The 15,280-nt window shown below is 38.9% G+C and overlaps 1 protein-coding gene across 1 annotated transcript in view; it reads left to right on the forward strand.

Annotated features, from left to right (window-relative positions):
• Window positions 1–15,022, forward strand: part of LOC124712496 (translation initiation factor IF-2-like) — a 131,966-nt gene extending 116,944 nt beyond the window's left edge. The window contains exon 5 of the mRNA XM_047242792.1: window positions 14,541–15,022. Within this exon, the coding sequence (XP_047098748.1) occupies window positions 14,541–14,697 (157 nt within the window). The 3' untranslated portion in view covers window positions 14,698–15,022. The remainder of the gene's footprint in view (window positions 1–14,540) is intronic.
• Window positions 15,023–15,280: the final 258 nt, after the last annotated feature.

Raw genomic sequence — 15,280 nt, forward strand, 5'->3', positions numbered from 1 at the left:
ACAGCAGCGCATGTCTGTAATGAAACGATACCGTGTAACGATCCTACCCAGCTGGTTTATAAGAGACATAAATTATATATTATTTGAAAAAATATTGAACATTTGGTCAAAGAACTATATATTAACGCATACGCAAGTTTCAGAACGCGTTTCTGAAAATTGAAGTTACTGCGTTTGTGTACTTTCTCCCCTTATCCGCCATCGGAGTACAGGGTATCCCAAAAGTCCTTTAACATTTGAAAATTCAATATTTCACGGAATAATGTAGTTAGAGAAGTAAAAATTCACATCAGTGCTAGGAATGACATAAAATTTTAACGAAACCAAAGTGCACAAAATGATCTACTTCTTCATATCATACAAAGTAATAAGCAGAATAATAATTTATTTTTATGAAAGGCCATTTTCTTTGCGACAAATTCTCAGCGTTTTGGCCGCCATTCATCGAAAACACCTGCAGTCCAGAGATATGTGGTGAACAACACTGAACAATATGTCAAAGATATTGCGGCAAACTGCCGTCGGAAAATGTCTTTTAGCGTCACTATTGAGGTTGGACTATCGCGATAGACTTGCGACTTCAGGTAGCCCCACTACCGATAGTCATACCGTTTGAGGTCTGGAGTTGTGGGAGGGCAAGCATGAGGGAAGTGGCGGCTCCCCACGCGGTCCCCAGCAAACGATGTGTGCAATAGATCTTTCACACGTGTACCAGTGTCGGGTGGAGCGCCATCCTGCAAAAACGTCGGAGCTTCCAGCAGGTGTTTATCAGCCAGGCTAGGAATAATCTGTCTATCTCACTACAGTTCATTTTATATACTGCTCTCATGTGGCATCACTGACGTCGGGCTGTCCATCGCCATTTGCTGGCCGATTTATACACTCGTTTTTGCTGTTAATAATACCCCAAGTCATTTCAGACATGAGAGTCACTGTTTACCTCTGTGACTACATCATTACGTCAATTAGTGCCTTTTCAAACATCAAAGGACTTTACGGTGACCCTGTACAAATGTGGAATTTCAGTGAAATGATTAAAACATCACGGAATGGACACTACGCACACTTGGTCGAGCCACATCATTTTCGATATGTACACGCTGTAGTAATCCACTATTTAATACCATAGTGATCACATTATCCATATCATTTCCACGAACTCTTCCATTTCGTTCTGTTTTAATCACTTTACTGAAGCTGTGGCACTGGCATGGGACAAAAACGCACGACTACACAGTAACTGTTCCGTGAAACACGGTTCTTTTAGTTCTGCGTGTGTTAACATGCACTGATTCAAGCACGTTTTCAACTTTTCCCCTGTTAGTAGACCATTTCGACCCTTCTGAATCTGATGGTCATAACTGTCTTTCTTGGACACTAACTTGTGCTTCAGTAATCTTCAGACAAGTTTCACATGAATGCAAGGCTTTAAAGATAAGCAAAATTAATATGTGGTAGAGCAGACAGATCTCGATGTATTCGATTTTCAATCTTTAGAGCTAAGGCATTTCCCTTTTAAGTATAGCACACGTTTGAGGGGATAACTGCCTCTTTCCTAGCACTACAGCGCTTAGCGTTCGTGTAGTTGACTACTATATTGGTTTCCTATGTAATCGCGACTTGCACTAAGTAGCTTCCCCGACATGCTGAGAAACTATTACAATACTGCGGGACGAATAACAAAGATAAAAGACAACAATATAAAAAGTATCTTTTGTATACTACACAAGAGCACCGCCATTGTTTTTACCTTGTCCTAAATATTTACTTGACGATGGCCTCTGATACTTCACCTGCTTAACAACATTGTCCAACTAAAAGGTCTCGGTATTCATGTAATATCGGAAGTTCTCGTCGCAGCAAAATGTAAAATGACCACGAAGCCACCCACTATTAAATTATTTCAGCCATCTCCTCTCCACTACCCCACCACAGTCTTCAGCTATTCGATAGCAGTACTATCTATCACACACATTCCCGTGTACTTAAATACCTGAGACTCAAGAACAGACGACATGCAATTTCCAAGCTTCTTTTATGGTGACGGCACGGAATTTAGAGCAGCTGCTTGTCAGAAATAAATCTTGCCTTATTCACGCACGATATCATGTAAATAGTAGATACCAGCGACGAGGTACAGCATAGCTTCCTAAATTTCTAGAAATAGTGTTAGTTTTTAACGAATATACAATCATGCAGAGAATCGTCACGGATATGCTTTTGGTTCTGTGAACTGTTGACTTAACATAATCGATTACTTTTAATGGACAGCGCTTGTTCATCGGCAGGAAAATTAACATCGGACGTTTCCCGGGGAATCGTAATAGGGCAACTAATGTTCAAAGTAAACACAAAAGCAGTACTATTAGATCCATTGCAGACATGAAAATGCTGCCGTTGAAAGATCATAAAGAGATGCAGCAAGGCTTAAGCAAAGTTTTCACTTAGTTATAGTCATTATCTTGCAGTTATCCAAATTCAATGAGAGCAAGAAAAGATGCAATAGTAGAAAGTTACACAATTACGATCTGCAGAATGTGCCAGAAATGTTGCGACAAATTTCGAGGGGTTGTAGAGGCTGTTTTGAGGGACAAATGGACGAGAGGAACCCCTATCTGCAAACGTCATCCACGATGGTACAGAGCGTCGAAGTTATAGGCTGTGGCCCCTGCCACTACTAGGCTACCCCTTCGGCAGAAAACGTGACTCTGTACGTTGAGGGACTGTAGGCGGAACGTCTCCCGATGTTGTTTGTTATCGCCAGTGGAGAAAATGGAGCTAGTTGATGCGTAGACAGGCCTCGCCTCCTATGAATGCTGCGATCTGTTGTCTTGGTGGATGATGGTTCTGGAGATGGGTAGCCATCTGCGGTTTATTTTTCTCCTGTTTGCCGAAAAACATTGGAAATTTTTAAAGGATTCCAGGAGAAAAATAAACTGCAGATGAAAACTCATGTCTGAAACCACCATCCACCAGGGCAACGCAGCATCGCATTCATACATGACAATGCCTTTGTGCATAGCAGCTAGCTCCGTCTTCTCCACTGGCGATCGTGGCAGTCAGTCGCGATCACTGAATAACAAGCAACGTTGCGAGACTTTCCACCTACGGTCCGTCATCTTACAACGTCACGTTTGCTGCTGAAGCGGTAGCCTAGTGTTAAGCGCCACAGCCTATAACTTCGACGCCCTGTAGCGTCGTCGGATGACGTTTCTGGACACGGATTCCTTTCCTCGATTTGCTTCTTAAGACACAGTTCACAACACCTCGAAGTTTATAGCGATATATCTGGGACACACTGTGTATCTGGAGCATGTCACGCCATTTGGAATATTTAGGAGCCCCACAAATATGTCATATGAAATGAGACGAACATATAGAATCTATAGTGCGTTTGTTGGAGGGGGTATGGGAAAATACAATTCATTCCATCGCGAAATTGAGTACTTTTGGCACGAAGAGTGACACAAAAGGCTGTTGTTCAAGATCCATATGCTATGCATATTAATTTCTAGATCAGATGGTTCATTTCCAATGGTACTAAACCATCGAACTGCCGTATCCCACGTCACTTGACAATTTTCTTCGCTCAGTGCATCGATGACTTTGTAGAACAGTTGAACGTGGCTCTAGGTGAATAATACATTTTACAGCCGCTTTGTTCCTGCAATCTCCTGCGACCTTGAATTAAAATTAATCGCATCGTGTGTAAGTGTGGGTTGCTAAGACTATCGCACGATTTACGTCGCAGCGAGAGCACTTTATAGAGATTTATATTCTCGTTGGCATAAGAACGACTCTAAAGCAGCCTCGTCCGCGTTTTCTGAACCATGTATCAGGAATTAGGCTAACAAATGTAGTTCTCGTCTTGAAATACAACAAATACAGCAAATACAGTAATACCTTCCGTGTCCATGTTTTCAGCTGCTATTCTGCTGCTTCCGGAATGAATGCTCACTATTTTTCGATCACCCCATCTCACTGCATCAGCAAAATGTTTGCGACTATTTCCACTAATTGCGTTAATTTGAAGCACTCAGTCCCAGTTGCCGTCAGTATACTTAGGTCCAAAGTAACTAATCTGAGAACAAGTATCGACAATGTTAATATTGATCTATGTGCGGTCCCAAACTGGATTAAAATGTAATCTTAAGTCTCATTTTAACAAAAAACCCAAGTGGTCCTTGTTGGGTTTGTTGATCATTTACGACTCATTAGTCAGAAATTTTTGGAATCCCTCCCATTCTTATTCCTAAAAAATTCCATGCCAATAGCAAATAGCCATGTAGAAAACCTTAACTGAACTGAATACTCAGCTGCATCTAAGAAAACATTCTCATCTCTCTACGTCCTACATAGATATTAAGATCTCTTCCTTTTGGACTCGAAAAAGAATCTTGTACAACACTAGTACTTTTAATTGTCATTTTCAGTGGTGTTGTCTTGCAAGGGCTCTCTCACGTTACCAATGGGAAGCGTAACACATGGCGAGAAAATGCTATATAGGGTGGGAACTACAAAAATTTTAGGTTGCCGTAATAATGACGATTTAAGCAGGAAAAAACACTTTTTAGAATTCCTAAAACAACTTAGTTAAGCCACATTAGCACTTAGAATCATTGTAACCCTTGAGAAGAGCAAATCAGTAAGTTGACATATTTTGCATGTTTTCATTCAGTAATGTCATAACGAACAATGTTCTGGGGTTACCCATGTTAAGGAAAGTAAGTATTCATTGCTCAGAAATATACTGTAACAATAATATATAGTGCTCACCCACAATCGTCTTGTAGACATCTGTCTGCCCCCGGTAGCTGAGTGGTCAGCTCGACAGGCTGTCAATCCTAAGGACCCGGGTTCGATTCCCGGCTGGGTCGGAGATTTTCTCCGCTCAGGGACTGGGTGTTGTGTTGTCCTAATCATCATCATTTCACCCCCACCGACGCGCAAGTCGCCGAAGTGGCGTCAAATCGAAAGACTTGCACGAGGCGAGCGGTCTACCCGACGGGAGTCCCTCGTCACACGACATTATTATTATTATTGTAGACATCTGCTCTGCAGACGAGCATGCTGACTACCACTTCAAAATGTTCAAATGTGTGTGAAATCTTATGGGACTTAACTGCCAAGGTTATCAGTCCCTAAGCTTACAAACTACTTAACCTAAATTATCCTAAGGCCAAACACACACACCCATGCCCGAGGGAGGATTCGAACCTCCGCCGGGACCAGCTTCACAGTCCGTGACTGCAGTGCCCTGGTCTGCTCGGCTAATCCCGCGCGGCCTACCACCTCACATTATATTTCTTCCCTCATGAAGTTTCTTGTAAATAATCCACTGCAATTCAAAAGGAACAATAATGCACATAATTACATACGAGAAGGAACAGTGACGTTCATTACTCCACATTAAGATTTCAGTTAACACAAAAACGTTTCCACAGCACTGAAACTCTAACTATTTATAAACACTCAGTAACGTAAAATGTCTGACAGAGATCAAAGTGAAATATGAAAACAAACTGAAAACGATTCGCCTTGACATCTCCTCCTGTTCTGTAGAAGAATTTCTAGTAGTGTAATGTGTATAAGGTGGCGAGTAGGAATTACCAAACTACATCTGTGTATGGAAAACAACTAATAAGTTTTCAGCATGTAACCGTATTTACAAATTAATTTGGGATGTGAATGTAAAATGACTCGTTGCGCATCAGTTCAACTTATCGTAAAAATGATCCATGTAACATGAACTAAGTAACGCAGGAAAGTTCACAGTGCTTGCAGCTGGTGAAGGCTTGAGTACTTCATACGTGTGATGTATGTCATTTCGATCATTCATCATCTACCTCGGTTACCCCACTTAAGTACAGACACATGCAAAGACTTCCACACACTCTAATTTAACGTCTAACTAACATGTACAGACCCTTAAATCTGCCTTCGATGTTAACCTTCATATCGAAAAAGACTAACAAAAGTAAAATTCTTTCTGTCACGCAATCACAGACCGCCTTCTCTGACTCTTTCTCGGCAGCTGGAGCCGGACTTTGGGATATACTCCCATACTAAACAGGATTGATTAATCACATCCCACACTTTAAAAGACTCACTCTCTCTACTAGAACAACACTAACGCCCATGCTGCGTTTGTGTGTGATCTGACGAAATATCAGTAGTAGTAGCGGTAGCTTTATTCATCTGTAGATCTCTTTTTACAAGGATATATGACATATCCGAGTATTTACAAGTTTATATCAATTTAAAATAAGCTAATTCTTATACACATATATTTACAGACTTCTAGTTAGAGACAATCATTAGCTTTACTCCTGTTATATAATACTTTTTTACAAATAACCTCTTAAATAATGTAATGCCACACTGTTCACTCGTATCTCACTATCAGTCACTGCACACACTATACACACGTTGTTTCATAACACTTCACTCACTACACACACACACACACACACACACACACACACAGACAGACAGACACTGGTGATCTCTGGGCCATTTTCTGTACTGCGACTTCCCATTTGCTATCCTGAAAAACTGAGTCAGCATCCCTCCATAATGAGTGGGATGTTGAGCTCAGAAAGAGGAAGAGGTGTTAGTATTGTGCTACGAATAGCTTGGGAGTAAGTATTTCTAGAACGGAAAAAAGAAGGAAAAAAACATTAAGTGAATGTGTTATGTGGAATGTTCGATGTTTTATAATCATTATTATTATTGCTATTTATTTGTATAGCATTTTTTTATCAAACCCCTACTCTGTTTTATCCAAGTAATCATTCAATGCATAAAATGTATTGGATAATAGGTACTTTTTAGGTGCCTTTTTAAATGTGTATTTTTGCAGTTTCTTTAATCTCTTTTCGTAATTTATTTTACAGTTTTATTCCTTGGTAGAAAATTCTATTTTGAGTTTTATGTTTATTTTTTCGTGGTAAATGTAAGTTGAGTCTATCTCTTGTTGCATGGTCATGGACAGAGCTGTTTGTGCAGTAATTACCAATGTTATTTTTGATGTGTCAACTGACTGGTAAATGTATTCACATGGAGGAGTTTAAATCCCCAGTGTTTTGAACATATCTTTACAATGAGCTCGACTAGTACTTTAGGTTATTATTCTTATGGCTCTTTTCTGGAGTTTGAAAACTGTGTTCATATTTTGTGCGTTTGTTCCCCAAAAAAGAATACCATAGCTAAGAATCGAGTGTACATGTGAATAACGTGGAACTAAAAGACACTGCATGTTACACACTGATGATAGGATTCTAAGGGAATAACCTGCTGATGACATTCTGTTTGCTAGTACCTTTGTGTGTTCACACCACTTCAACTGAGAATCAATATTCATTCCTAAAAATTTTGTATTTGTTACACAGTCTACAGAACTGCCATCTACATTTAATTTAACATTGTCATTTTTCCTCTTCAAACTCAAATTCATGGCATTAGTTTTGTTTATGTTCAATGTCACTTCGTTGTTTATTGACCAATCATAAACTTCCTTGAGAGTTTCATGTGCTTTCTCGGCAAGACGTTCTCTTGTTTTCTGAGTGACTGCAATATTGCTGTCATCAGTGAAGAGAATTTTTTCACAATGAGTAACACTACTGGTAAAGTCATTGATGTATATCAGGAATAGTATTGGTCCTAATATACTACCTCACAGAACCCCTATATTAATGTATTTTGATTCCGATAAGTGTTTTACTAAATGTTTAGGTCTATTTGAAGTATGTGTTATATCTACGCTTTTTACCCTATCTGTTAGGTATGAGCTACCCCTTTTATTCCTAATGCTTCTAATTTATTTAATAGGGTCTTGTGGTCAACTATATCAAAAGTCTTAGAAAAATCCAAAAATATGCCTGCGACACACTCATGTTAATCAAGAGCATCAAGTACAACTTTTGTGAATCCTACTATGGCTGACTCCGTATTTTTGCCACTTTGAAACCAGACTGTGATTTGCTTAAGAGTGTATTTATTCAGGAAATTCATTAATCGGTCTTTCATAATTGCTTCTGTTATTTTTTAGAGTGGTGACAGCAGGGAAATTGGAAGGTAATTTTCTGTGTCTTCTGCATTACATTTCTTAAGCAAAGGTACAATTCTTGGCTCTTTTAACTACTCTGGGAATGTCCCTGATGTGAAGCATTCATTTCTTATATTTCTCAAGGGGCCTTGTATAATCCCTATGCATTGTTTCAGTACACACATTGGTATTTCATCTAAGCCTGCTGACTTTTTATTTTTTAGGTTTTGAACAGTTTTATTGACCTCATTCTCTGTGGTTGGAAGTAACATTGTATTTAGTGCAACATTATTTACAGGTGCTATATTTGTTTTGGGGAATTTTTGCTGTAACTTCTATGCAATACTTGAAATTTGCTCGTTTACATAATTTGCTAAGTGTTGTGTATCATTTATTACTTTATCCCCCTTCCTTAGCAGTATGTTATTCTGCGTTTTATTGCTTCTCCCCGTTTCCTTTCTATAACATCCCAGACTGCTTTGCTTTTATTCTCTGCAATATATATTATGTTGTCATTAAATGACATTTTTGCAGCAGTCAGCACCTTCCTACAGATCTTTTTGTGTCTATGACAGAAATTTAAGAATTCTGGTTCATTGCGAAACTTTTCCATGGAACAGGTGCTGAAGTGTTTGGGAGGACTTCTTAATACCTGTTGTTATCCATCTGTTTTTGTGAGATATTGATACAGACTTGCATACTATTGGAAATGCTTTTCCAAAGTGCAATTTAAACAATGTGGAGAGTTTAGAAAATTTCATATTCACATTGGTTTCCTTATACACTTCATCCGAGCTTTGTTTCTCTAGTTCTTTTGAAAAACCTTTTATTCTGATTTCTGGTAGATGTCGTTTGTAGGCTTGTAGTAGATGGAATGATTTGATGCCTGATTTTACTGTTGTTATTTGGCAGAGATGGTCTGATAGTCTGAGACCTTTTACAGCTACATCACATTTTTCCCAGTCCATATATGTGGCCACATGGTCAATTACTGATGCAGTCGTTGTAGTAACCCTTGTTGCACTATTGACCAATAGTGACATGCCAGAACTTTGAAGGATGTTTATGAAGGTGCTGTTGGATTCATTTATGATATTAGTGTTGATGTTAATGTCCCACACAGAATTATGTTGACCTTTGTACTTGACACTTTATCCAGAGCATCTGTTAACTGATTGAAAAAAGTGACCACACTACCACTGGGAGATCTATATACGCACAAAATGATTAATTTCTTGGTGATATCAAGCCCTGTTAATTCAATAGCTGATATTTCAAAGTGTTTGTCTTCACTTACTGCACTCAGGTCATGTCTTGATTTGAACTGTGTTCCTTTCCTGTATAAATGCATGATCCTCCACCCCTTGAAGTAGTTCTGCAGTAAGAGTTTGCCTTTTCATACAATGATATTACTACATCTTGGACTTCTGTGTCTCTACACCAGTGCTCAGTAATACAAACTACTGTGCAGTTCAAGGAATGGAGCTCAACTTCTAATAGTTGTATTTTATTTTTTATTGACTGCATGTTTTGATGGAGGATTGTTAAGTATGTGAAATGCCTCATGTTACTCTCTCCAATGGTTTGTTTTTCATTGTGACATCTGGTATATGTGATATTTGAAGTGTTAAAATCTGTTTTGTGAGTGATTGTTTCAGTATTTTTTAAAGTGCTGGAGATACTCTTTAGACAGGGGAACTGGTTGTCTGGATTTATCCCAAAAAAATACCTTCTTTTCCTACCTATGACAACAGGTATTTGACCATGTATGGCCCGAGACCCACCCCCTGTACTTTCATCAATCAGCTGTACCAATCTTCCCTTCCCAGTCCTGTTTAGGTTTAGGCCATGCCTAGTGAAACCCCATCTGTTGATAGTCTCGATGGGCACCAGAGAAAAATGAGCAAAGTTGGCTGTCCTTAGAGCCATCCCTAATCTCACATTGATTCACCTCACAGTTCCATCAAGGTGTGGTCGATCATGATGCTGGAACAGCTCAACAAAGTGTACGTTGGTGCCATGAGTCAGGAAAGCTATCTTGTCTATGTCATACGCCCCATCCCTGTCCTAACTGTTTCCCACCCCAACCACTATCACTACATGCTCCTCTTTTGTAAAGTCCTTACATATAGACCCTAGGTCCTCTATCACATGACTTAGCCCTGCATTTGGCTTGAAGATACTGATGGCCTGGTGCACTGCCCCTAAAATTTCCTGTAACTGAGGGCCTACACCTCGCCCATGGCTACTACCTAGCAGCAGCACTTTCTTGTTCCTAAGACTTTGTACATTCCTAAGCTTCTTGGCCACGGTTGAAGTGTGCTGCACATTTCCTGCTACTCGTTCTGCCTGAGGCTCTTCTCCACTTAACTCTGGCAGTGGCAGATACCTGTTTTTGGTGTTGATGATAAAATTATCAGATCGCGTTCTCTTTCTTCCTATCCTCCTACCACCTGCCAATTCCCAGCCACCGTCCTCCCCCCCCCCCCCTATCTCCCATGATCCTTAAGTGTTCTTTCCTTGCTTCCTCCTTTCCTGTTCCCCAACCAAAATGTTCCTTCTGCATACTCTGCAGTTCCAGGAGAGAACCTCTTCTGTTCTCCCAACAGTCTCCCCACTGCATATACCCCAGTGAAAATATTTCCTACAAGATCGGCAACAAATCCCTCTACTCACTACCTTATAACAGCTCCCACATTTCTCACTCATGGTCAGTTTCGAAAGAATAATTCAGTTTAAAGAATGATTTAAATTTGTCAAGGACGCGAGATTGGCAATATGTAAACAAAAAATGACACAAAAGTCTTATGTGTGTTGGTTGTTGTTTTTGTACTGATTTAGAAATACAATGACAGAAGAATGAATTTCTGGTCAGCTGAGTATGGAGTTATCAACACAAGTCCTTTAGGTTAAGCGCAGGAGTAGGAATTATGGAGACACTGGCAGGTATGACAGTCATTTAGAAATTACATATTGAAATATAAAACACATGAAGAAGTATAAGTGGCTGACCTGATTTATTAGTTTTACAATGCTGATTAAAGGTATGGGAATTGCTGAAAATTTGAACAATGAAGGTGAGACCTAGGAAATTGAAACAGCCAGAGGCTACTCACAGGTTTAAGAGGAACCTTAGCCATGGACTGAGTGAAATGTCTGAAAGAAGTACACCGAAAGATGAATTGGGAGCTTCTTGAGATCAAAAAGGCGAAGCCCATAGAACTCTTCGAATAGTAGGCGAAATATTACATTCATGATAGGAGAAAATACAAAAATGTAGTAAATGAAGTATCCAAAGGAGAATGCAGATGTCTAAAAAGTGAGATTGACTGATAATTGAAAAATTCACTTGAGTAGTAACTATAGGGAAAATTGTGAGCTGTTGGAACGTGCATGTATATGTGAGTGATATATCATGTATAAGAAACTAAAGGAACATTTGGGAAAATAGAAACAATAGTGTATCAAGAGCTCGATTGGCAAGAAAATGCCAAGCAAAAAGGGAAAGTTTTAAGAAGGTCTACATAAAGGGAAGAAACTTGAAAATAATATTATGGAAATGGAAAAGAAAGTGGGTGAAGATGAATTTGAGGTATAAGATAGAGCAGGTGCAATTTAACAGAGCACTGCAAGACTTAAATCGAAACAAGGACCCGAATCAGACGATTTACCTCAGAGTTATAAGATCCTTGGGAGAACCAAACATGTGAAAACTATTCTACATAGTATATGCGATATATGAATACACTCAGAATTCAACAAGAATATAATTACCCCAATACCAAAGAACACAGGTGCTGCTAGGTGACAGTTTCGCTTCTGTAGAAATGTAGAAACACATAAGAAATACTGGCTTCACAACTTATGGTAGCAGATAAGTCGACTAAATGGAAACTCACATTTGTTGCAGACATTGATTTAGAAAACAATTTTACAACTGTAAGAAAATGAGACACCTACATCCGTCCTTTCAGTACTGAACGGCCGTGGTCCCCCAGACCTCCAGTAAAAAGGATGGACATACAAAAACAATTTCAGAATGTTGTCTGAAATACATTCTTTATTATATTGAAGTTATGAAGAATGACAACAGGGAGTGACAGGTTGTATCCAATTAGTACAGATACCAGATGCAGTTATAAAAGTTGAAGGAGAAGAAAAAGCATCAGCGTTTGAGAAGAAAGTGAGATAGGGTTGTAGTATACCTGCATGTTACTCAGTCTCTATATGGAAGAATCGGTAACGAAAACCTAGGAGAAATTTGCAAAAAGATCTAGAAACAGGAAATACAATTTTTAAACATTGCAGACGAAACTGTAATTCTGCGAGTAACGCCAAAGGTCTTATAACATCAGTTGTTGCAATGGACATTGCCTTCAAATGAGATTTTCAGACAAATATCAACAAAAGTTAAGCAACGCTAGTTGAATACAATGGAATTAAATTACGTGTTGATCAGGAAACAAATTATGGACAGTCATTAAAAGTATCTGACACCTTTTGCCATTTGACCATGAAAATAACTAATGATGGGAGGAGTAAACAGGCCATACATGCATACTGGCACCAACCACAAAATCTTTTCTGAGAAAACGAAATATGTTAACATGTAATACAAATTTCAATGTCAGGAAGGATTTTTTTTAAAGTGTTTGTGTGGTGTATAGCCTTATATGAAAGGGAGAAATAAATGATAAACAGTACAACCAAGAAGAGCACAGAAACTTTTCAACTATGGTGCTACAGAAGAATGCTGTGGATTAGGTAGATAAATCGATTAACCAACAAGGAGACATGAATCGCATTGGGAGAAAAGAAATTGATGGCACAGCTGAAAAAACGACTGGATAGGCTGACGGGACACATCCTGAATCAACAAGGAGTAGTTTATTAATTAAGGAAATTTTGAGGGATAAAAATTGTAGACAGAGAACAGGGACTAATTACAGGAAACAGGTTGCAATGGGCATTGGTTAAGAGTAGTTACGAAGAGATGAAAAGACTTTAGCCCGAGAGATAAGCACGGAGAGATGCGTCAGACTATTCTTTCTACTTAAATCCGCAAAAATATTATAAGTATTATCACTCTTAAGAAAACTGTTGTGAAGACGTTCTGGATGCGTAAGAACCAGATCCAGTGTAACAGAGGACCTGAACTTCTTCATGTAATCAGTTTAAATGAGTAAATGAATGTGCTAAAAATAGTTTCCTGATCTTGAACGCATTTTACATTTGAAGCCCTTTGACCTTTATTTTAATGTTAACATGAATTTAGAGAACTAAAGCTTATTACTCTCCAAATAGCGATACAATGCAATGAAATCTGCATTTGACATGAAACCGATAGCTCTAACAGCAATTAATTGTCTCAAGAGGACTAATGTTAAAGTTAAAAACGAATTTTGTTATGAAAACTAGTCTTTTTCTCGTTTTGCTATGTAAAATTTCCTACCTAATTTCGACTGCTGTATGGTTCGTAAGGAAGAGAATCAGAGAAGTTGCATAAGTAGCACAATTAATCGTACTTAAATCGATGACTCTGAGATTCAAACTTCCAAATGAATGATTAGGAAACGTCTTGAAATGTATATAGTTACCAGATTCAAAGTTATAATTTACGAATGAGGTCATCTGTAACCTCCAAAATAATTATGTGTTTGATAAAATAAACAAATTGCTTTGAAAAATTGTTAGTCCATACTTTGTGCGAAAACTTTATAGATTATTCTTCGTTGTAATCTGTTGTTTTATAATATTTTTTTAAGGAATTACTATACTACTTAGTGTTTTCCTGTACCTATTGCTTCCCAAATCTCCATACCCTCCGTTTTTCTTTTGAGGCACACTTGAAGGGGACATCTGTGCCCAGGTACCAAGTACAGATGTTCTTATTTTAGCTAATGGTTCCATATTAATTTCTTTTCTAATATAAATTTTTCTCTTTGCTTCTAATAATGTATACTCAAACGCACTCGTTAAAAATTTCGTATCATCTGATATTTTCGTGAATAGTCTCTTGCAGTATGTATTCCATTTTTGGTTCTACCATCAAAATTACCATTTTTTATCTTCAATAATAATGTTTGATTTTATTAATTACTTTCCATGAAGTGTTATTTTCTTTGTTAAGTTTTTTATTTTCCATTTTATATTCATGTTTACAGTCAAAACGGTATTATGTACGATGTTTCGATCACCAGCATAGTGTCTACAATTCAGCTATGTATTTTCCCCCTTAAAATTTTCGGAATCCCATTCAGTTTTCCATGTTTCAGACATGTAGCGTATGTTTTTATTAAATAGTGGTGTAACACTGCGCACTCGAGTCCTTTCTTTGTGGGAACCTGATTTGTAGATTTTCCAGTACTATATAAATAAACTTGTTCATTTTACGTTTACTAAAAACAGACGAGGGAGTTGGCATTCCTCAGTGACTAACTGCACCTTCTATCTCGAGTATAATAACGCCCATTTTCACTGTTGCTCTGTGCAGGTACAAGGTCCGCACCCGCGTCAGTTCGAGCAGCCCGCAGGAGCTGGCCGTGGGGCCGGGGGTGGCGGGTGCCGCCGGGAAGTACAGCGTCATCCCCAGTTCCGTCTCTAAAGCGGCACAGCCGCTGCTCCTGCTTCCACTCAACTACTACTACTAGCCCCTGCCGTGCAGGCAACACTTCGCACGTCGCTGTGCAACGTGCGGCATACTCAACGCCGTCCTTCAGAATTCTTCCACATGAGAAGCAGACAAAGCGCAAATGAATGTTCTGACATAATTAAATGTCCACTAAGCTGCGCATTCATCCAACAGTAGTTCCCTTGATGGAAAATTAGGACATTGGCATAACAATTCATGTCATGTTTTTCGACGTATCGATCTAATTCAAACACAGAATATGTTGTGCAGTTCGTAGTGTTACCACAGAATGTACATTTACAAAATTTTCTTTCCGAAATAAATTTTTTTTAAGAAACACTAAATGTCTGATACCATACTACTTGTCGTGAACACGTTAAATGCCGGCCGGTGTGGGCGAGCGGTTCTAGGCGCTTCAGTCTGGAACCGCGCGAACGCTACGGTCGCAGGTTCAAATCCTGCCTCGGGCATGGATGTGTATGATATTCTTAGGTTAGTTAGCTTTAAGTAGTTCTAAGATCTAGGGGACTGATGACCTCAGATGTTCAGTCCCAAAGTGCTAGCCATTTGAACCAACACTGTCTCTGATACATTTCCAGATG

Source organism: Schistocerca piceifrons, chromosome 8 (assembly GCF_021461385.2).
Source record: "Schistocerca piceifrons isolate TAMUIC-IGC-003096 chromosome 8, iqSchPice1.1, whole genome shotgun sequence".
Classification (NCBI taxonomy): Eukaryota; Metazoa; Arthropoda; class Insecta; order Orthoptera; family Acrididae; genus Schistocerca; species Schistocerca piceifrons.